Source organism: Ornithorhynchus anatinus, chromosome 5 (genome assembly GCF_004115215.2).
Source record: "Ornithorhynchus anatinus isolate Pmale09 chromosome 5, mOrnAna1.pri.v4, whole genome shotgun sequence".
In the NCBI taxonomy this organism is placed as follows: Eukaryota; Metazoa; Chordata; class Mammalia; order Monotremata; family Ornithorhynchidae; genus Ornithorhynchus; species Ornithorhynchus anatinus.
In genome coordinates, this window is record NC_041732.1 from 100,046,015 (window position 1) to 100,069,257 (window position 23,243).

Consider the following 23,243-nt stretch of genomic DNA (forward strand, 5'->3'; position numbering starts at 1 on the left):
CTATGTGCAGAGCACTGTTCTAAAAGTAGCAGATACTTTCCCTGCCCATAAAAGCTTACAGTCTGGAAACACTAAGGGCTAAATTTTTAACACGGGGCACAGATACATAATCCATATGCGTCTATGGGCGTGAGTTTGTGTGTTTGTGTGTACATGGGTGTGTTCAAGAGGGGCCGTGTTCCCTAGCCAGTGGGCTGAAAATCCTCAGCTTAGAAAATCTTTTGACTCTTAGCTCTTCCCTGGCAGTGCTGGAGTCTGTGCACTGGAAATATACTGAAGGACTGGGATGTGATAATAATGTTGGGATTTGTTAAGTGCTTACTATTTGCAGAGCACTGTTCTAAGCGCTGGGGTAGACACAGGGGAATCAGGTTGTCCCACGTGGGGCTCACAGTCTTAATCCCCATTGTACAGATGAGGGAACTGAGGCACAGAGAAGTGAAGTGATTTGCCCATAGTCACACAGCTGACAAGTGGCAGAGCTGGGATTTGAACTCATGACCTCTGACTCCAAAGCCCGGGCTCTTTCCACTGAGCCACGCTGGCGAATGTGTGGAGTTACCATATCCAAATCAGGAGTTTTTTATTTTCTAGTCTTTATTTTTTCGGTGGATGTGTTTGAATTGTTACTGGAAATCCAAGCAACGCAAAGCAGGAACTGCATACTTACAAGAGTAGGCTGGTAAATACCTCAATTCCAACCCCGTGGCTAAAGTGGTGGCAAGAGCCCAGGCTTGGGAGTCGGAGGACATGGGTTCCAATTCCTCAACTTGGCTGCTGTGTGATCTTGGGCAAGTCACATCACTTCTCTGGACCTCGGTTACCTCACCTGTAAAACGGGGATTCTGATTGTGAGTCCCATGTGGGACAGGGACTGTGTCCAACCTGATTACCTTGTGTCTTCCCCAGGGTTTAGAACAATGCTTGGCACATAGTAAGCGCTTAACAAATACCAACATTATTAATATTATTATTAATAGTATTTATTGAGCCTTACTCTGTGCAGAGCACTGTACTAAGCACTGGGGAAGGCTATAAAGTTGGAAATTAGACATGGTCCCTTGTCCCTGGGGGATGGGGGAAAGGAGGAGTGTGGGTTGGGGGGTGGGTTGACAATCTGAAAAGACCCTCTTGCTTCTTCCTTCATCCAGGGGAAGGTCAGGAGGAGCCCACCCTAAGGCCCAGAGAGCAGATACGATGTGGTCCATGTTCATTCCATACTCTCTTCTTCTGTTAACCAAAGAACGTCTCTGCGACATTGATCATATCCTTACACTTTGGTTATTAGTGTGTGTGTGCGCGTGTGAGTTTCCTGTGATATCAACAGCCAAATTTGCTCTTTGGTTTGCCAGATTAAATCTCTGCAGTGAAGCCCAACGTGTAAAAGTTGTTTTTTTTTCTCGTGTGTTTGCTTTCTTTTCAGTTCTAGGGAAAATCCAACACGCCGTGGGGAGTGCCCAGCTTCTCATGGCACAGAAATTCTACCAGTTCAGAGAACTGTGTGAAGAAAACCTGGTACGTAGCGTTTGTTATCATTAAGATGGTTTGCTTCTGGCTGTCCAGAAGAGAGTCATTGCCTCAACAAGACTTGCACAGCGCCAGTTGGACTTACTTCTGATTGACTTTAGATGAGAGATTTTGTTTGGGATGAGAGATCTGACCTCGCATATCCTTTCAGTTCGCCGAAAATTGTCTCTTCTCTCTGACAGACTCGTTCTCTGTCAGCAGGACACCTGGCTATAAAACAAGAAACGGTACGGCCTGGTGGAAAGAAAACAGGCCTGGGAGTCAGAAGGACCTCGATTCTAATCCCGGCTCCTCCACTTACCTGCTGCGTGGCCTTGGGCAAGCGTCCTAACTTCCCTGTGACTCAGTTACCTCACCTGTAAAATGGGGATTAAGACTGTGAGCTCCATGTGGGACATGGACTGTGCCCAACCTGATTATCTTGTATTTACCTTACAACTTACTACAGTGTCTGGTACACAGTAAGTGCTTAACAAATAGCATGGAAAAAAGAAAAACACCCTACCATTTCAAAATTAGTATTTCTGTCTAGTAATAGTAATAATAGCTTTTCTTTCTAATACAGAGTGTGCAGTTTAAAACTGGGCCTAATAATAACAAGAATTATTAATTAATCAGTGGTATTTATTGAGCCCTTACTGTGTGGTGAGCACCGTTGAATACCTCCTATGTGGTAAGCACTGTAATAATAATAATAATGTCGGTATTTGTTAAGCGCTTACTATGTGCCGAGCACTGTTCTAAGCACTGGGGGAGATACAAGGTAATTAGGTTGTCCCACGTGAGGCTCACAGTCTTCTTCCCCATTTTACAGATGAGGGAACTGAGGCCCAGAGAAGTCAAGCAACTTGCCCACAGTCACACAGCTGACAAGTGGTAGAGCGGGGATTCGAACCCATGACCTCTGACTCCAAAGCCCGTGCTCTTTCCACTGAGCCTTGCTGCTTATCTACTAAGCACTGAAATAGATGCGCTCAGTTCATTCAATCGTATTTATTGAGCATTTACTGTGTGCAGAGCACTGTGCTAAGCGCTTGGAAAAGTACAATACAATGATAAGCAGTCACATTCCCTGCCCAGTTCAGTCACAATCCCTTTCCCACATGGGTCTCACAGGGTAAGAAGGAGGGAGAGAGATAGGTATTTAGTCTCCATTTTTCAGACGAGGAAACTGAAGCACAGAGGAAGTGAAGTGACTTGCCCAAGGTCACACTGCCAGCAAGTGACAGAGCAGGGATTAGAAACAGGGATTGTCTCTATCTGTTGCCACATAGTACATTCCAGGTGCTTAGTACAGTGCTCTGCACGTAGTAAGCCCTCAGTAAATACGATCGAATGAATGAATTAGAACCCAGGTCCTCTGACTCCCAGACCCAGACTCTTTTCACTGGGCCATGCTGCTTCTCAGTCACAATCAGCAGGGAATGAACCCTAATCTGTAGAGTGATGAGGTTTACCGGAAACAAGTGAAAATGTCTGAATGCATTTCCCCACACAGTGGCCCCCTGTGGGTTTGTACGGACCACTGGCCGGAAATCACATGGGCTGGACTGGCCCCTACCTGCCTTCTTAGCCCTCCTCCTTTCTCTCCCGACGAAATCTCACAAGAACATTTACTTCGTCCCCCTTCAATCAGTCAGTCGATCATATCGATTGATCGCATAGGATGCTTCTAACTCTGTAGGCAATAACAAAGCTCCTTAGGGGCAAAGATTGTGTCTATCCAACTCTTTTTATGGCATTTGTTAAGTGCTATGCGGAGCACTGTTAATGTTAACAATAATAATAATAATAATTGTGGCATTTGTTAAGCGCTTACTATGTGCCAGGCACCGTACTGAACGCTGGGGTGGACCCAAGCAAATCGGGTTGGACCCAGTCGCTGTCCTGCGTGGGGCTCACAGTCTTAATCCCCATTTTACAGATGAGGTGATGGTGGCCCAGAGAAGTGAAGTGACTTGTCTCAGGTCCCACAGCAGACAAGTGGAGGAGCTGGGATTAGAACCCATGACCCTCTGACTCGGTCCGGGCTCTCTCCACTAGGCCATTCTAAGCCCTGGGATCGATATAAATTCAAAAGGTTGGACAGAGTCCGTGGACTTCCTGGGGCTCACAGTCTTTTTAAGTGCTTACTCTGTGCCAGGGGTATCTAAACACTGAGATAGGTACAAGCTAATAAGGTTGGACACAGTCCTTGTCTTACGTGGAAATCACAGCCTTAATCCCCATTTTACAGATGAGGTAACTGAACCACAGAGAAGTTAAATGACTTGGCCAAGGTCACTCAGCAGGCAAGTGGCCGAGCTGGGATTAAAACATACATCCATGTCCAGGATCTTTCTATTAGGCCAAACTGCTTACCAGGAAGTGCTCAGTAAATGTCATTCATTGATTGATTCAGGTATAGTAAGGAAAAGAGGGCAGGGAATATCAATTATAACTGAAACCTGGGGATAATCCAAAAGATAAGCGTCCACCTTCTCCCCAGATAAACCATTTTTAGCCTAAAACAGAGCAAAGTGCACCGGTTTGCAGTTCACATGCTCTATTTGTTCCTTGGAGAAGTGAGCAAAAAGTGGAAAAGGCAAAAAGTGGGTCACGAGGAGAAGGAAACAAGTCAATATCAATCAGTCAGTCATCAGTCATATTTATCGAATCTTCTAAACTGTGAACCCATTGTTGGGTAGGGATTGTCTCCATCTGTTGCCGAATGGTACTTTCCAAGCGCTTAGTACAGTGCTCTGCACACAGTAAGCACTCAGTAAATATGACTGAATGAATGAATGAATGAGTGCTTATTGTGTGCAGAGGACTGTACTAAGTGCTTGGGAGAGTACTATAGAACTGAGTTGGTAGACGCGTTCCCTGCCCACGGGGAGTTTACAGTCTAGAGGGAGAGGCAGATATTAATAGAAATAAATAAATTACAGATATGTTCGTAAGTGCTATGGAGCTGAGGGAGGGGCGAAGAAAGGAGGCAAATCCAAATGGAAAGGTGACGCAGAAGGGAGTGGGAGAAGAAGAAATGAAGGCTTAGTCAGGGAAGACCTCCTGGAGGAGTTGTGCTTTCAATAAGGCTCTGAAGGAGGGGAGAGTGATGGGTGACTGCCAATTCAGGTGGCTCATTTCTTCAGCTCACCCTCTCTCAATAAATACGACTGACTGATTGATTGATTGATTGATTTCAATTGTCTAGGAAAAAAAAAAAGCAACCCAACCTATTAAAAGCACCTAAGTCCTCCAGAGAGAAAATATGGTTACTTTCATTCAAGGTTGTGTCTTTCTTTCCTCACAAAGCCCAAGAAGGAGGTGAGGTAAAGAGGCCTTGGATGGCCTCTGAAAGTTTGAGAAATGGCTATAGGCTGTAGGAGTCCCCTGTAGACTGGGAGCTTGTTGTGGGCAGGAATGTGTTACATTGTACTCTCCCAAGCGCTTAGTACAGTGATTAGCACACAGGAAGTGCTCAATAAATACGATTGAATGAATGAATGAATTTCACCAAGCCAGACAAATGGGAATGGGATCCATCACCCACTAACCTGGGGAAGTTCATCAGCTCTTATGAGCATTTCCCGCCTCCATTTTTACTTATTAGTAAAAAAAGATCCTGACCCTCTCCGCCACCTGGGAATTGTATTCCATCCTGTTGGTGCATGGGAGTAAATTGTCCATGGTTTGGTCATTTGGTGCCTCAGTTTCCTCATCTGTAAAATGGGAATTCGGTAGCTGTTCTCCTTCCAACTTAGACTGTGGGAAGTGGGACAGGGACTGTGTCCAACCTGATTATCTTGTACCTACCCCAGCGCTTAGAACTGTGATCGACATAGAGTAAGCACTTAATGAATACTATCATTGTTATCGCTAACAATAATCATCATCATCATCATCAATATTAGTGTTCTAGAGAAATTTGGAAGACTTCACCACCCCTCCACAAGTCAAATCCTTGAGTTATCCCAAACTAGTAGAAGCAGGCTGAAGGCTTGTTGGAGAAGCTTTTAACTCATCAGCGTTGCGCTATAATCAATCAATCAGCAGCATTTATCGAGCACTTACTGTGGGTAGAGCACTGAACTGAGTGCTTAGGAGAACTTTTCTGATTTTTCTCAATCTCACCTGAACAAGATACTGTAAACATTATTTATATTTTTCTAGTTCTTTAAGCAAACATAGACTCCTGCCTCAACTGACAGATTTCAAGAGATCTCCCAACCACTGAAGGCACATTCCTCTGTTTTGATTTCCCCCTTATAGCTTAGGAAGGTCAGAAAACTTAATAAGAAGCGTAATGTATTTTAAAAATATACTTGAACGTGTCAGTTCAAGCAGTGTGGCCTAGTGGAAAGAACACGGGGCAGGGAGTCCAAAGACCTGGGTTCTAATTCCAGCTCCACCACTCCACTGCTGTGTGACGTTGGGCAAGTCACTTCACTTCTCAGGATGTAGTGGATGGAACACCGGCCTGCGAATCAAAAGGTCCTGTGTTCTAATACCGGCTCCACCACTTATCTGCTCTGTGGGCTTAGGCAAGCCACTTCACTTCTGCATACCTTAGTTGCCTCATCTGTAAAATGGGGATTAAGACTGTGGGCCCCATGCAGGACAGGGACTGTGTCCAACCCAATTTCCTTGTATCCACCCCAGCATTTATACACTGCCTGACACATAGTGTCAATGAGCAGGGATTGTCTCTTGGGCAGGGATTGTCTCTATCTGTTGCTGACTTGTACATTCCAAGCACTTAGTACAGTGCTCTGCACATAGTAAGTGCTCAATAAATACTATTGAATGAATGAATGAACATAGTAAGCGCTTAACAAATACCACAATTATTATTATTATAATTATTCTCTGGGCCTCCGTTACCACATCTGTAAAATGATAATCAAGACTGTGAGCCTCATGTGGGATCATGGACTGTGTCCCACCTGATTACCTTGTATCTACTCCAAAGCTTAGTACAGTGCCTGACACACAGTAAGCACTTAATAAATGCCTTTTTCTGAAAAAAAAAAAGGTACATCTATACTATCTACCAGGATGACACTTCTGCTTCTGACCTGCCTGGTGAACTAACCGATAATAATAATGAGGATGATGGTATTGTTAAGCACTTCTTACTGTGTGGAAAGGAAAGACCGCTAAAGCCACAATTCCTCAGGAATATTGAATAATAATAATGGCGGAATTTAAGTGCTTACTATGTGCCAAGCATTAAACCAAGCACTGGAATAAATACAAGATTAACATGGGACTGACAGCCTAATTAGTGGGGAGAACAGGCATTCAAACTCCATTTTACAGATGAGAAAATTTAGGCCCAGAGAACAATAATAATGATAACAATGCTAATAATTATGGCATTTGTTAAGCACTTACTGTGTGCCAGGTTCTTTACTAAGTGCTGGAGTGGATACAGCAAATCGGGTTGGACACAGTCCCTGTCCTCCTTGGGGCTCACAGTCTCTATCCCCATTTTACAGCTGAGGTAACTGAGGCACAGAGAAGTGAAGTAAAAATAATAATAATAATGATGGTATTTGTTAAGCGCTTACTATGTGCGAAGCACGAAGTAATTTGCCCAAGGTGACACAGCAAGCAAGTAATTGAATCGGGATTAGAAGCCAGGTCGTCTGATTTACGAGGCCCCTGCTTTTTCCACTAGGCCACACTGTTTCTCTAGTGAAACATTTATTGAGAGGTAGGTTTCATTATTGGTTCTCAAACATAATCACATGGATCTCTCACCCATATAATAACAATAACGATGGATGCCAATAATAGTAATAATAACAATTTTTTAGCATTTGTCATATGCCAAGCACTGGACTAAGCGCTGGGGTAGATACGAGATAATCAGGTCCTACGTGGGGCTCACATTCTAAGTGGGAGGGAGAACAGGCTTTGGATCTATGAGGGAACTGAGGTTCAGAGAAGTGAAGTGACTTAACCAAGGTCCCACAGCAGACCAGTGGCGGAGGCGGGATGAGAACCCAGGTCCTTCTGACTCCCGGGCTCTTTCCACTAGCCAACACTGCTTCTCGGTCGGGGTTGTTAGTTGTTTGAGCAACAATGCTGTTTTAATTGAAATCAATGGGTTTAAAGCCAGGTCGCGTGAAGTCTAAGTGTTGGGCAGGAACCGTAGGCGGTTTAAAAGGGTAATGGGAGAGGCATTTATTTGCTATCATTTCCATGGCTGCTTCTCAGTGCCGCCTTGAGAGGTACCAAAAGATTTAAAAAGCAGAACCATCTACGGAAACTCTTGCGAGTTATCACTCCCATCAATCAATCGGTCAATCAGTGGTATCTATTGAGCACTCACTGTGTGCAGAGCACTTTACTGCATGCTTGGGAGGGGAAGCAGTGTGGCCCAGGGGAAAGAGCGCAGACCTGGGGGGACCTGGGTTCTAATCCTGGCTCGGCCACTTGTCTGCTATGTGTCCTTGGGCAAATCACTTCACTTGTCTAGCTCTCAGTTCTCTCATCGGCCAAATGGGGACTCAATCCCTGTGCTTCCTTCTATTTAAAATGTGAGCCCCATATGAGACCTGATGATCTCGTGTCGACCCCAGCGCTTAGTACAGTGCTTGGCACAGGGTAAGTGCATTATTATTATAACAGGCAGACACGATCTCTACCACCACTTGGTTTCTCTTCCCTCACTTGGTTTACCAAGAAAACTCTCTGGATCCACTACCCAAAATGATTACAGATGGAGGTGGGACGTTCTGGCTAAGACGCGACGTTGGAGTCGCTGTGGGTCAGAGACAACTCGACGGCTTAGACAAGACGCTTGCTTTCAAAAACCAAGGAAAGCCTAGATCGTACTTGAAGTTTCTTGGAGTTTCATAACATCTCTACAGTGATAAAGCTTGAATCCTTTTCTCTCTCTCATACAGAACCCTAACGCTCATCCAAGACCAACTTCCCAGGATTTAGCGGGGTTTTGGGATATGCTGCAGTTGTCCATCGAAAATATTAGTATGAAATTTGATGAACTTCATCAGTTAAAGGCCAATAATTGGAAACAGATGGATCTTCTTGACAAGAAGGTAGAACAATGTAGATTTTGTATGGTTCATTTAAAAACCTGCACAAACACTGGACAGACTAAATAGGCCTCTGCATACAATCCTGCCGTTAAAAATGTGAAACGAAGCCGATATCAAATTAATTTCATTGTAATGACAATGTTTACATAATAATCATCTGGGATACTATCTGTATTGTTTCAGGCATATTTTTTTTTAAAAAAACCTGTCTTTGTGAATCAGAAAATGGGAATGTGTTTTTTTTGTTAATTAAACTTTGAGCTCAATCATATTAGATTATCAGTCATTGGAAGGAATTGCCTTACATATTGATTCTTAAATTAAAATAAATGACATCTTCAGTGCATGATAACAGAGAGCAAGAGTTCACCTTTCTTGCACCCTCTAGAACGTGATACTAAGAAAAATCGGAAGCACTGAAAACATCACTGACTTTGGTAATAATTTCATAATTGTAGTAATAAAGAAATCACTACCAGTCCAGACTAAAACACACTTCGTACAAGTTGCATAGTAAACAGCCAATGTTGATTTTTTTTTTCCCCCTTTGGTTTGCTTTTTGTTTGTTTTTAGTTTTTCTTGGTTTTTTTTTTTTTTGTATTTGTTTTTGTTGCCTCTTGGGTTCCCCCCACAAGTAATCTAGAACTATTTGGTATTTTAAAAGCTAAAAGACTTCAATTTCTGCCATAGCCTTGAAAGACCCACCAGAATTCTCTATGGATCTGGCCAGCTTTGATCAATCAATCCAGCAGTTGTATTGAGTCCTTACTGTGTGCAAGGCACTGTTCTAAGCATTTCTTCTCATTCTGTAGTCAAGGTACCCCTTGACCAAGATGAGATTGGAAAACAGAAGTTATAATAATGATGATAATAATAATTGTGGTAATTGTGAAGCGCTTACTATATGCTAGGCACTGTACTAAGCGCTGGGGTAGACACAAGGAAATCAGGTTGGACACAATCCACGTCCTACGTGGGGCTCACAGACTTCATTCCCATTTTACAGGTGAGATAACTGAAGCACAGAGAAGTGAAGTGACTTGCCCAAAATCACATGGCAGAAAAATGGGAGAGCTGGAATTAAAACCCAGGTCCTTCTGACTCTCAGGCCCGGGCTCTATCCACTAGGCCACACTGCTCCCTCACCAAGCTAAAAATCCTTGAGAGAATGCTGCCCTTCCCAGTCGCCCTGCCCGTAATCCTTTCGTTCATACAATCATATTTATTGGGCACTTACTGTGTGCTGAGCACTGTTCTGAGCGCTTGGGAGAGTACAATACAACAACAGACAGACACATGCCCTAATCCTGTCATTTCAGGTCTCCCCAACCTCCAGCCACTGCTCAGAGCAGCAACGATTTGGGGCCAAGAGACGACCTAGCAATTACGTCCCTCCCGAGCATTCGGTCAGGAGAGGAGGAGATTGCCATCTCTTACGGGACTGGCTTGAGCAGTCTCTCAGTCCAGTCAGTCAGTCCGTTGTATTTACTGAGCGCTTACCGGGTGCCGAGCACCGTACTAAGCGCTTGGGAGAGTACGATACGACAGTATATGAGACACGTTCTCTGCCCGCAACGAATCCAACCCAAACCCAGTCTCCAGCGTGGAAACACCTGAGATGCATTTGGAGGGTTTATTTTGGAAGGGAAACATCCACCCCCTTGTGTGTTTTCATTTTCATTTGGAATTCCAGGATCCAGGTAGACAACCTTTCATTTGGTCTGAGAATGTTACCCTCCCCGCCGCCAATTTTCAGCTGCACAAACACACGTGCAGCAGAGTCGGCGGGGGAAGGGGCGGGTGACGTGCCAGTTGGCTCTTCCTCCAATTTCTCATTTAAATGGATTTAATAAATAAAAAAAAAAATGTTTTACCAAGTGGTTTAACTGCTGTGTGAGGAGGGGTCTGCTTTAAAAGTTCCCTTCATTCAGGCTTGCAAATGACCCAAGGAAGGTTCATCCTGAAGAAGTGATGATAATGTCTCACACCACCTACGGAGATTTCCACAATAAGGAAAAGTACTTGGTTGTTCCTGAATCACTAAACCGTTATGGAGATGACTTGATCCACTCCTCATCTACTTTATAACAAAATGCAGCACACTAACCTTCCTTGGAAACCTACACACTCTTCTCTTTTTCCCCCTCCAGTTGGTCAGACACATTGTTCCTCGGTGGAGAGGAGAAACCCCTCGATCCCTGAGTCCAACCATGTCCCCAGAAGCCATTTGCAAGCCTAGTTAGTGGGAGAGTGGAAAAGTTGAGGAAAGCAATGAGTTTCATTTCCCCCCAGAAAAGCAAAACAACTTCTAATCATCTCATACTCGTGCAGCCTGAAAGTCAGACACCCTTATTCCTTGATTATTTTTTTTTTGGTTTGTTTGTTTGTTTAGATTTCCGTGGTGTCCATTGCATTTTTGTTGCCAAAGTGATGAAGAGTGTATGTTTTCCTAGTGGCTTTTTAAATCACCTCGACAAGTTTTAGCTTGCAGCTAACGATAGGGCTGGCTTGAGCTCCTTTGAAATACTGCTAAATTTTCACCACCAAGTTGTCCAGGGTCTAGATTGGTTTAAGGCACTGTCGATCCAGCTGATTCCGATTCTCTCGTTAGGAAACAAAGGTAGAGAAGGGCTAGTTTCCAGGCAGTTTTGAGAGCTAGCCAAGAAATGTCCGTGGCTACCCTCTGCTGATCCTGTCTAGTATCGTGTGCGTGCCTGTGAGTGTGTATTTTCTGTCCAAGGAATACAAGTCACCGTGAGGCAGTCAACATCCAGCGAAAGTTTTTCACGGCGGCAACAGTCCGCTAGTTTTATTTCTTGGTCCGATCGCTTGGTTTAGGGTTGTCTTCTGGCGGCTGGTTATATTTTGTTTTTGTTTCTTTTTTAATCACGCACCTGCCTTAAACACTGTATTTTGAAGGGGCAAAGCAGAACTCTTTTTTAAGGTCCCAGGACACAGGAGGAGTCTGGATTCCCCCAGGGAACCACCCTAAGTGGCCGGCTGTGGGGCAGGGTTAACTTTTCCAGCGGCGGGATGTTTTAAGTGCACACGCGTGCCCAAACGCAAACACCCACACCCCGTTACCTGGGCACAGAATTTACGCTGCTCACCAGCCTGACCCCCTTCCTTAAGATTATAGTGTTTTTTTTTCTTTTTAAAGTGCTATTTGACTACCAAAGCCAGTCCAATGAAGATCAAAAAACTGACTGAAAGGGTACACTGTGCAGATAAGAGCTAACAGTCCCTAAGTTAAAAAAAAAATGATGTGTTCTAACTACTGAGCTACCCCAGTTTTCTCGACACCTGTCCTGAGAAGCTGTGTAATGTCATGACCCTTCTGCTTTGATCAGGAGAGAAGGGTCCCTCCTCCCGTGCCCAAGAAGCCAGCGAAAAGTCACGTGCCCCTGATCCGAGAGCGCTCCCTGGAGAGCTCGCAGCGCCAGGAGGCCCGGAAACGCCTGATGGCCGCCAAGCGCACCGCCTCGGTCCGCCAGAACTCGGCCACGGAGAGCGCCGACAGCATCGAGATCTACATCCCGGAGGCCCAGACCCGGCTATGAAGGGGCTGATGCTGTCTGTCTGTCTGTCTGTCCGTCTGTGGGGACGGCTCTCCCGGCCCCGCCAGGCCCGGCCCGGCCTCCTGTCTACTCTGCCCTGACAGATCCTTGGGCAAAGCCACCATGAAGAATTTGTATTCACTCCCCTTCTTCCCCTCTCTCACTCTCTCTCTCTCTCTCTCTCTCTCTTTCTGTCCTTCTCTTCTTCTCTCTGCCCCATCCTCTCTTCCTCTCTCCCTGTCCCTCTATCTCTCTCTCTTTGTCTCTCTCTTCTTCTCTCTGTTCATCCCTGAATCCTCTCTTCCTCTCCCTGTCCCCTTCTCTCTCTTTGTCCCTCTCTTCTCTGTCCCTGGGTCTCTCCCTCTTTCTCTGTCCTCTCTTTCTCTTTTTCCCTCCCTCTCTCCCTCTGTGTCCTTTTCTCTTTCTCTGTCTTTCTGTCCCTCTCTCTTTCCCTCCCTTCCTCCCTCCCTCTCTCTCTATCCTCTCCCTCTTCATCCCTCTCTTCCACACTGTCCTTTTCTTCCTCTCTCTTCTTCTCTCCTTTTCCCTCTTTCCCTCCCTCCCTCCCTGTGCCGATCATTTGTTAATGATCTCAGCGACTTCCACTCCTGTAGTGTAGCTGTCACCCTTCCGAGAGATGGCCTAGAATAACCCTGGCTGCTTTCTGACAGTTTACCCATATCCCCCATCCTGCTTTGACCCACGTACCGATGCCGTCCCCCTGCCTCAAGCCCAAGTCGACAACCCTTTATTTTCTTGACGGAGAAAAAAAAAATACCAACACACCTGTATAGTAGAAGCACCATTTAATCCTCTCATCATCTTCAGTTCTCTTAAAGCTAGTCTGTTACCTAGTGTACAGCAATATAATACTCTAGGGTATTTTGGAGATCCAGTATGACAGGGGTGATCCTTTGGGACTCTAATGTCTTCCTCATTAAAGATGAAAGGAACTAGGGCTCAGATTCCCTTTTTTTATTGCTATGATTTTTAAAGCAGATGGAGCACTTTATTCCGAACCTCAGAATCACACCTTTTCACCAGAAATAATGAGTCACAAAGGGAAGGGGGCGGGCGGGAGAAGGAGAAATAGCCGGGTAGTGGAGAAAAGGAGAAATCTGCAGGTGATGACAGGGATAGGACAAGATCCCACCTAGAGAGAGCTAATCCCTCCCCCCCATCACCCCTCACCCCACCCCCGGCTGCACAAACTGCCTCATTTTTATTTCATCGATCACTAGTTCAAATAGTTCAATCAGCAGAAGATTGTACATTCGATCTTCCAGGGAAATAATCTATTTTGAAAGGCAATAAAATGGAGAAAGGAAAGCCGATGAGAAGCGCCGACAGTTGGAGATGATAAAAGGGTTTTGTTTTGTTTTTTGTCCGAGTATTAAGAATTTTTAGACCTGTAATGTATTGTCGATTCCTATTGTATTGTACGGACTACACTGGTTTAAAAAAAAAACCAAAAAAAACCAGAAAATGAAAAAAAATTGTATTGAATCTTGGTTTTGTTCATGTCTTGATCCTGATGGGACGGTCAGATTCCACACACACACAGACACTTGGTTCTGAAATCCTTAAAATGGTGCCCGTGGAAGTTTCAAAGCAAGGTTTTGGGTCTACCCTCTCTGTTAGTCATTGGCTATAGGGAGCATGTCTGTTTGTTGTTCTATCGTACTCTCCCAAGCGCTTAGTGCAGTGCTCTGCACCCAGTAAGCGCTCAATCAATATGATCGAATGAATGAACGGATCAAGCCCACCCCTCCGGTCACTTAGAACTACCCTGTCTGTTGCCTTTTTCCGAGCGTCAAGGTTGTTGCCCCGCTATCATGATGACAGAAAAGATCTTCTCCTCTAGGATTGAAAAGGTTAAATCTTTCTTCACCAGCTAGAGTTGTTCTGTGGCTATCTAGATAGACCCACCGTTCCCTGAGAGCCAGGCAGGAAAATCGACCTTCTCCGGTTTAGATCCCGCAAGAAGAATCCGGATTCGTAAAACCCCCGGAAAGGAATCCAAAGTCTCGCCGGCAGTGCGCCCCATTTTGAATCTGTGCTGGTGATGGACAATGAGCGCTTCGCTTCCGCAAAGAGTTGACTTTAAATACCCTCATTTCTTTAGTCGGCCTACACATTCGGCTCGTCGGACCCTGTAAACGCACCCTGGGCCGGGGACTTTGTCCCATCCGCTTATCTTGTATCTACTCCAGAGCTTAGTACAGTGCTTGGCTCATAGAAAGCGCTAAGCAAATACCACCATTATTATTACTATTATTACGACATTCTTGACGTTGGTGTCCGGCTCACAGCATACGCATTAGAAATTGCCATTAAAAAGGGAATAGCTTTCTAAAGCATACACTGAAGACACTTCCCACTGAAAAGTCTTTCCTTCTTTTTAGAGACTCTCGTTGCCAGGGGGTAATTTCATTTTCTTTGTGAAATTTAGGGAGGTAGTGGATTCTGGCGACAAATATCTTCACGAAAACATTCTAAAACCACTAGAGAATTTGCTACCTCTCCAAGCCATCGATACCTGAGCTATGACTTTATAAACAGGGCACAATGTTTACTGTTGTGGTTTACAAGATAAGGGCTAATAACTTATTTAAAAGACTTTTAACTAGAGCGAACAGAAAACCCAAGGGACCTCCTAGGGGGCTTTCTCCAAGAGGGAGCCCTCAGAGGTGGCGAGCTATAGGCATTTAATTAGAATCACTGCGTTTGCTAGTTTGTAAAGACACTTTTCTTTGAAGCTCTAGCAAGATGAAGGGATTCATTCTAGGGTGTCAAAAGAAGGTTAGAGTCACTGTTCTCTACTGAAAATGATTTGGAACTCATTCAAACTAGGAGGAATTATATGAATGAATAGTTAGGAAGCCCCATGTCCATCAAGGCACTTGAATCGCAGGGAAGCAGAGTTAAGATTTCAGTTGACCACAAGCTTCAGAACACGGTTCGAGAACAGGCCGCGGTATTTTCTTCAGGAGAGGCATTAACCCCGGGATGTTTAAAGGATACTCAAAGAGCGAAGGTCCGTTAATCTCGTCTCTTCATGAATCATGGTGTCCGTAGATTCGTGGGATATTTTGGGTACGTATTTTCAGTCTCCCAGAGGAATGCCTTCTTGTTCATCTGTGAACGGGGGCATTACGACCTTTGCTTCACTTCACAACACAATTTGGACAGTACAAACAGTTTGGAAAAAGATAAATGGGAAAGAAAAACCTTGGGCCCTCAGAATGCTACTTGTTAACAACTGGGTTCACTAAGTTGGCCGCCAGGAGCGTAGCTTTTGTTACATTGTTCCTTTTGATGTAATTTGTGGCAGTATTGTTTTCAACACTTATTCTGGACAAATGTAGGTTTCCTGAAAAATTCCTTAACTTGCTTAACTTTGGTACCAAGTCATTGTGCTTCTTCTTGGGGGAAAATTGGAAAAAAAAAAATCAAAAAAAGAGTTTTGACTCCAGCATCAAAAGTTATTTAAAGAAATTAAGTATTTATTATATTTTTTGCAGATGTTTCCATACGGTTCTCATAGTCTTTTTGTAAAGAAAGTTGAAGAAATGGATTAAAGATTTTTAATATTTGAAGAGGTAAATAGAACTAATTTATTTGTAATATATTTCAGTTATTTATAAATGTTCCCTTAATGTCTTGTTGTGCATTATCACTTAATTTAAACAGTATCTTTGTGAATTTACTGATTCTTTTTTAAAAACACATCTGGATGCCTATTTGAAATAACTGGAATGTCAATCACTGGCATAGCTGAATTCCCAAATGTGACTTTTTAAAATGATTTTCGATTGAAAAAGATTTAAAGTGGAAAGCTTTTAGGTGGAGGGGGGGTGGCATTTGGGAGCTTTAATGGATTGGATTTTCATAGGATTATTTACCTAGTTTGTGTGTGGCTGGAAAATAATGTAAATAGATGAATGTTTCCCATAATGTAAAAAAGAGCAAATTAATAAAATAATTAATGCACTGCTTGTAAGGGTGTGGGTTTTCATTCTAGAATCACTCTTCCTCAAAACCAGAAACGATTGGATCTTCCTGACCGCAGGTCAGACAAGTCTTGAGGGGAGAGGGGGCTGCAGGGCATGGGGGTGGTTAAAACAAAGAATGTTAATCCTAAAATACTTTCAAAGACACATTCAGGTGTCTGCTTACACTTCCTTAGACTTGGTTCCTCAATGTTGTCCAGCATAATTAAACTCTGCTCTACGGCCTATTAAACAAAGACTTCGTCTCAGGCTTCAGAGGCCAGGTTACTCTGGAGTATAGACCAAGCTCACCTTTGGAGTCCAGGCTATTAAAATGTTCTTCAGTGTCTCTGAGGCCAGGGATATAGTGAAAAAAATAAAATAAAATTGTAACTCAAACACTGGTGATGAGGGCGTTATTGTGTGGGGAGGCCAGTCCACCACCGAGACAAGAAACTGGTTTATCTCCAAAGCCTCTTGGGCTGGGCCAGGGACTATGTCTTCCTAGATGGTAGAAGAAGAAGAAGAGAAGCAGCATGATTCAGTGGAAAGAGACCAGGCTGGGGAATCAGAGGTCATGGGTTCAAATCCCTGCTCCACCACTTGTCAGCTGGGTGACTTTGGGCAAGTCACTTAACTTCTCTCTGACTCAGTTACTTCATTTGTAAAATGGGGATGAAGACTGTGAGCCCCACGAGGGACAACCTGATCACCTTGTATCCTCTCCAGCACTTAGAACAATGCTTTGCACATAGTAAGCACGTAACAAATGCCATCATTATTATTATCATTATTATAGTAGAGCATGGAACCACCATCTTGGCTTCACCTCCAATCCTACCATTGGTGAAGAAACAATAGAGGTTTAGGGTGGCCTGGGTAGCGGTTTGGGGGGCTGAGGGGGAGGCAGCCTCTCTCTGACCCCGGCCCATGTGGACGAGGCCATCCTGGAAAATTATTTTCATCCCACCAGCGACCATTCCGGAACTTTTTATTTTAGCGAGCTAAAAGTTTACTTCCATTCCGGCTGATGGCATTCTGGAATGAACAGCAGCAAGCACACACACACAAACACTCTACCCCAACCCCACCCAAAAACCCAAAGAACAAAAAACAGTTCAGTTTGCAATTCATTGCACATGTGTTTCAAAGTTTACTTTTCTTAGTTTCCCCATTAGAGAGGACCCTTCTCTTAATGGATAAGTCCATACAGGAAAACTTAGTGAATTTGTGAACTTTTTAAATAATTTTATTTCTGCCAGGTATTTTATTCTGTTTTAAAATAGAAGTTGAATAGATCCTGAGGTGAATAGCGTGGAGGAGGGGGAGGTGGGGGGGTGGGTAGCAATTCCTGTCTCAACCATGCTTCTGCACCAATGAGAATGAGGTGTGTAAGAAGAAAATCCTCTTTTCTCACTTTTTTACAAATGTAAAAATCCTAAGCTCAGGTGGCTGAGCCCAACTCACACAATGTACTTTTGAAAATGTCTTAAAAGAGGAGTGCTCAGTTGACAGAAGCTCCAGTGAGTAAGCAAGAATCAAATTACTCGGGTTAATGTAACTCCCGGTTCACATAGCCAAGAAAACCTCTGCCATTCTTTACTTTCCATAGTACACAGCTCGATCCATCATTTAGTGACAGCTCTTTCAACATGTTGGTAGATCCCCAACCTGAACGGTTATTTTGTGGACAGCTGAATCCCACTGAAATTGTGTTTCCTATTCACCGGCCTGCTGTGCATCCTTGGGCAAGTCACTTCACTTCTCTGTGCCTCAGTTTTCTCATTTGTAAAATGGGGATTCACCACCTGTTCTCCCTCCCCCCTAAACTGTGAGCCCCACATGGGTCAGGGAGTGTGCTTGACCTGATTGTCTTGTATCTACCCCATTACTTAGAACAGTATTTGGCACAAAGCAAATGCGTAACAAATTCTACTACTTCTATCCATCATCGTCATCATCATCAGCATTATTGTTATTATTACCGATATTATTTTTAAAATCAAGTTGGGGTTTTATATCAAATACCAGGAGTTTGCTCACTGTAGGTTTTCTCTTGTCACTCCTTAGTAATAGATCAATCAAGGGTATTTATTGAGAACTTACGGTGTGGACACCACTGGAATTCATTCATTCAATCATATTTATTTCATTCATTCATTCAATTCAATCGTATTTATTGAACACCTACTGTGTGCAGGGCACTGTGCTAAGCACTTGGGACGGACACATTCCTGGTCCACAATGAGCTTTCAGTCTAGAGAGGGAGACAGACAGTAAGGTACCCATAAATGACACGTTTCCAGTCCAGAAGGACCTTACGGTATGTCTAGATATTAAAATAAATTACAGATATGTAAATAAAGTGCTGGGGGGCTGAGCTTATGGTAAATATACCAAGTGTTTCAAAGGTACAGATATGCATGCATAGGTGATGTAGAAAGGAGAGCAAGTAGCGGAACTGAGATCTTAGTCAAGGAAGACCTTTTGGAGGAGATGGGATTCTAATAAAAGATTTGGAAGGTGGGTAGAGTGGCAGTCTGTCGTATATTAAAAGGGAGGAAGTTCCAGGCCAGAGGGAGGCCGTGAACAAGGGGTCGACGGAGATGTAGACGAGATCGAGCTAAGGTGAGTTGGTTGGAGCTAGAGGAGTGAAATGTGTGGGCTGGGTTGGAGTAGAAAATCAAAAAATTAAGGCAGGCGGAGAAGAGCTGATTGAGTGTTTTTAAGTGAATGATACTGAGGTTCTGTTTGTTGTGGAGGTGGAAGGGCAACCACTGGAAGTTCTTGAGGAGTAAGGAGATGTGGGCTAAATGATTTTTAGAAAAATGATCTGGCAGTAGAGTGAAGCATAGACTGGAATGGGAAGAGACAAGAGGCAGGGAGGTCAGGGAAGTAGACAAGGTGGGAAATATGATAATTGCTTGGAGCAGCATGGTAGCAGTTTGGATGGACAGAAAAAGGCATATTTTAGTGTTGTTGTAAAGGTAGAACCAAAAGGATTTGGTGACAGATTGGCTACGTAGGTTGAATGAGAGAGATAAGCTGAGGATGATGCCAACATTACAGGCTTGTGAGACAGGGAAGAAAGAGGTGTCGTCTATAGTGATGGGGAAAACAAGGAGAAATGGCAGTCTTTGTGGTGCTCTGGATAGAGCGTGGGCCTGGGAGCCAGATGGTCGTGGGTTCTAATCCCAGTCTTTGTCACTTGTCTTCTGTGTGACCTTGGGCAAGTCACTTCACTTTTCCATGCCTCAGTTTCCTCACCTGTAAAAAGGGGATTAAGACGAGGACCCCCATGTGAGCCCCATGAAAGAAACTGTGTCCAACCTGATTTGCTTGTATCCACCCCAGTGCTTAGTACAGTGCCTGGCACACATTAAGTGCTTAATGTGTTAATGTGCTACTGTAATAATAATAATTATTATTATTATTATTGTTGTTGTTGTTAATGATATTACTGTTAATATATAATTGTGGTATCTGCTAAGCACTTACTTTCGCCAAGCAGTGTCCTAAGACTGCCCAGATCCTGGACCTCTCCTCGCTCATTCATTCATTCATTCATTTATTCAATCATAATTATTTAGTGCTTACTGTGTGCAGAGCATTGTACTAAGCACTTCAGAGAGTAAAATATAACAATAAACAAGACACATTCCCTTCCCACAATGAGCTTACAGTCCTATTCCAAGTTTGAATAATAAGAGGTCGTTGTGGGAAGGGAATGTGTCTGTCTACTGTTCATGGCAGAGTGGATAGAGCACGGGCCTGGGAGGCAAAAGGTCACAAGTTCCAATCCCATCTCTGCCACTTGTTTGCTGTGTGACCTTGGGCAAATCGCTTCACTTATCTGGGCCTCAGCTCCCCGTTCTGTAAAATAGGGATTGAGACTGTGAGCCCCACATGGGACAAGGATTGTGTCCAACCCGATTCACTTGTATCTACCCCAGTGCTTAGTACAGTGCCTGGCCAATAGTAGTTGCTTAACAAATGCCACAATTATTATTATTATTGTACTCTCCCAAATGTTCAGTACAGTGCTCTGCACACAGTAAGCGCTCAATAAGTATGATAGAATGAATGAATGAATGAATGAATGAATGAATGAATGAATGAAAACTGTAAGCCCGTCAAAGGGCAGGGACTATATCTGTCACCGATTTGTACATTCCAAACACTTAGTACAGTGCTCTGCACATAGTAAGCACTCAATAAATACTACTGAATGAAGAGGTCTTTCCTCCCAGGAATAATAGTAATAATGTTGGTATTTGTTAAGCGGTTACTAAATGCCAAACACTGTTCTAAGCTCTGGAGTAGACACAAGGCAATCAGGTTGTCCCATGTGGGGCTCATAGTCTTATTCCTATTTTACAGATAAGCTAACTGAGGCACAGAGAAGTGAAGTGACTTGCCCAAGGTCACACAGCAGACAAGTGGCAGAGCCAGGATTAGAACCCATGACCTCTGACTCCCAAGTCTACCATGGAACAAAATAATGAGGACAGGGGATACGTTACCCAGGTCCTGGCTTTTCCTTGAGGTTGTCGGCATGGCTTAGTGGAAAAAATCTTTTTAGATAGGGAATGTGTCTGTTATATTGTTCTACTGTACTCTCCCAAACTCTTAGTACAGTGTGCTCTGCATACAGTAAGTGCTCAACAAATACAATTGACTGACTGGCTGGCTGAAAGAGCATGGGCCTGGGAATCAGAGGACTGGGGTTCTAACCCCAGATTCACTACTTACTTACAGTGTGACCTTGGGCAAGTCACTTAACTTCTCTGTACCTCAATTTCCTCATCTGCAAAATGAGGATTCAATACCTGTTCTCCCCCTTACTTAGGCTGTGAGCCCCCTGAGGGACCTGATTATCTTGTATCTACCCCAGTGCTTAGGTGTAATGTTTGGCATAGAGTAAGCGCTTAACAAACACCACAGTTACTAATATTATTCTCACTGCTGGTTGAAGAATACGTTCAATCAGAAAATCAAAAGTGATTGGTATTGCAGCAGTTTCATGTATTAGTGGGGTGGTCATCACTACTTGCAAGGCATGTTTCTTATGAATCAATCAATCGTCAATTAATGGTATATATTAATAATGTTGGTATTTGTTAAGCGCTTACTATGTGCCGAGCACTGTTCTAAGCGCTGGGGCAGACATAGGGGAATCAGGTTGTCCCACGTGGGGCTCACAGTCTTCATCCCCATTTTACAGATGAGGGAACTGAGGCCCAGAGAAGTTAAGTGACTTGCCCACAGTCACACAGCCGACAAGTGGCAGAGCTGGGATTCGAACTCATGAGCCCTGACTCCAAAGCCCGTGCTCTTTCCACTGAGCCACGCTGCTTCTCTAGGTATATATTGAGTACCTAGTGAGTGCAGAGCACTGAACTAAGCACTTTAGAGGGTACAATACTATTAATAATAATAACTGTGGCATTTTCTAAGTGTTTACTATGTGCCAGGCACTGTTCTAAGGGCTGAGGTGGATACCCGCAAATCGGGTTGGTCACAGTCCCTGTCCCACATGGGCTCACAGTCTTAATCCCTGCACCATGCCAGGTGCTGGGGAAGAGAAAACATATGCAGATTGGACACAGTCCCTGTCCCGTCACAGTCTAAAGGGGAGAAGAACAGGTATTTAATCATTTTTCAGATGGAGAAATTGAGGTACAGAGAAGGGGTTTTATATATATTGGTATTTGTTAAAGTGACAGGTCCTTTTCTAAGTGCTGGGGTAGATTTAAGATAATCAGGTTGGACACCATCCCTATCCCACAAGCGGCTCACAGTCTTAATCCCCATTTTACAGATGAGGTAACTGAAGTGCAGAGAAGTGAAGTGACTTGCCTAAGGTCACACAACAGACAAGTGGTGGATCCGGGGTTAGAACTCAGGCCCGTCTGACTCTCAGGCCTGTGCTCTATCCACGGGGCCATGCTGTTTCAAGTTAAGTGAGTTGACCAAGGTCACCCAGCAGGTAAGTGTCAGATCATTCTGGGACTCACCTACCATCCCCCTCCTGAGGCTGGATACAGGAAGCCCATGAAGAAAGCACCCCGTCCCCCTCCCTCAATTTCCCAGGTCCGTTTATATTCCCATCACCCCAAGTTTCTCTTCCAGCCCTATCACAGGAAAGCACCATTATCTGAAATCTCAGTAATGTTTAATTGACTTTTTGCAAGTATTCTTAATCTGATAACAAACAGAAAGCTGGTTCAAATCATCTTTTCCTAGATCTAATACTTTCCCTGCTTCTGTACCTTCCTGTAGACATTCCACTGATCTTTACTTCCCCTCGGGAGTGGGATTCCTGCTCCTTGAGCGAGTCTAATCTCTGGACCCTAAACCTTTGAGGTGTCCTAAACCCCACATGGGATTTTCTCTGATCCCTCTCTACATCCTAGACACTTCCAGGCCCGGGGCTATAACTTCAAGCCTTCCCTGCATCCTGCTCTTCGAGCAACATGGCTCCCAAGCCTTCTGGCCTCTAAATGGACGAGGGTCTCCTTCCTCAACCACCTGGTGCCTCACTTTCTGTCCAGTCCTTCCATCTGTTTGGCTCACCAGTTATTGCCTTAGAATACATTATTTAAACATCCCTCCCAGAGGGGCCATTAGATGTGAATCTCTTGGGTTCCTCTTCCCCTTCCCCAGCATAACTGCGTGGGTCAGTGGAAAGAGGCCGAGCTTGGGAGGCAGAGATCATGGGTTCGAATCCCAGCTCCGCCACTTGTCAGTTGTGTGACTGTGAACAAGTCACTTAACTTCTCTGGGCCTAAATTCCCTCATCTATAAAATGGGGATTAACTGTGAGCCTCACGTGGGACAACTTGATTACCCTGTATCTACCTCAGCGCTTAGAACAGTGCTTTCCACATAGTAAGCGCTTAACAAATACCAGCATTGTAACTAGTTGGAATGAGTGCCACTCACAGTGGTAGAGAAGCAGCATTGGTTTATTGGATAAATCCCGGGCCTGGGAGTCAGAAGGTCATGGGTTCTAATCCCCACTCCACCACTTGTCTGTTCGGTGACCTTGGACAACTCACTTGACTTCTCTGTGCCTCAGTTCCCTCATCTGTAAAATGGGGAATAAGACTGTG

General features: G+C 44.2%; 1 protein-coding gene across 5 annotated transcripts in view; it reads left to right on the top strand.

Moving 5' to 3' along the window:
• The window catches only part of DLGAP1 (DLG associated protein 1), a 978,335-nt gene extending 965,987 nt beyond the window's left edge, over positions 1-12,348 (top strand). For all 5 annotated transcript variants that reach the window (XM_029066588.2, XM_029066589.2, XM_029066592.2 and 2 more), the window contains 3 exons: positions 1,424-1,515; positions 8,427-8,579; positions 11,930-12,348. In XM_029066588.2, coding sequence (XP_028922421.1) covers positions 1,424-1,515; positions 8,427-8,579; positions 11,930-12,139 — 455 coding nt within the window. In that variant the 3' untranslated portion in view covers positions 12,140-12,348. The remainder of the gene's footprint in view (positions 1-1,423; positions 1,516-8,426; positions 8,580-11,929) is intronic.
• Positions 12,349-23,243: the final 10,895 nt, after the last annotated feature.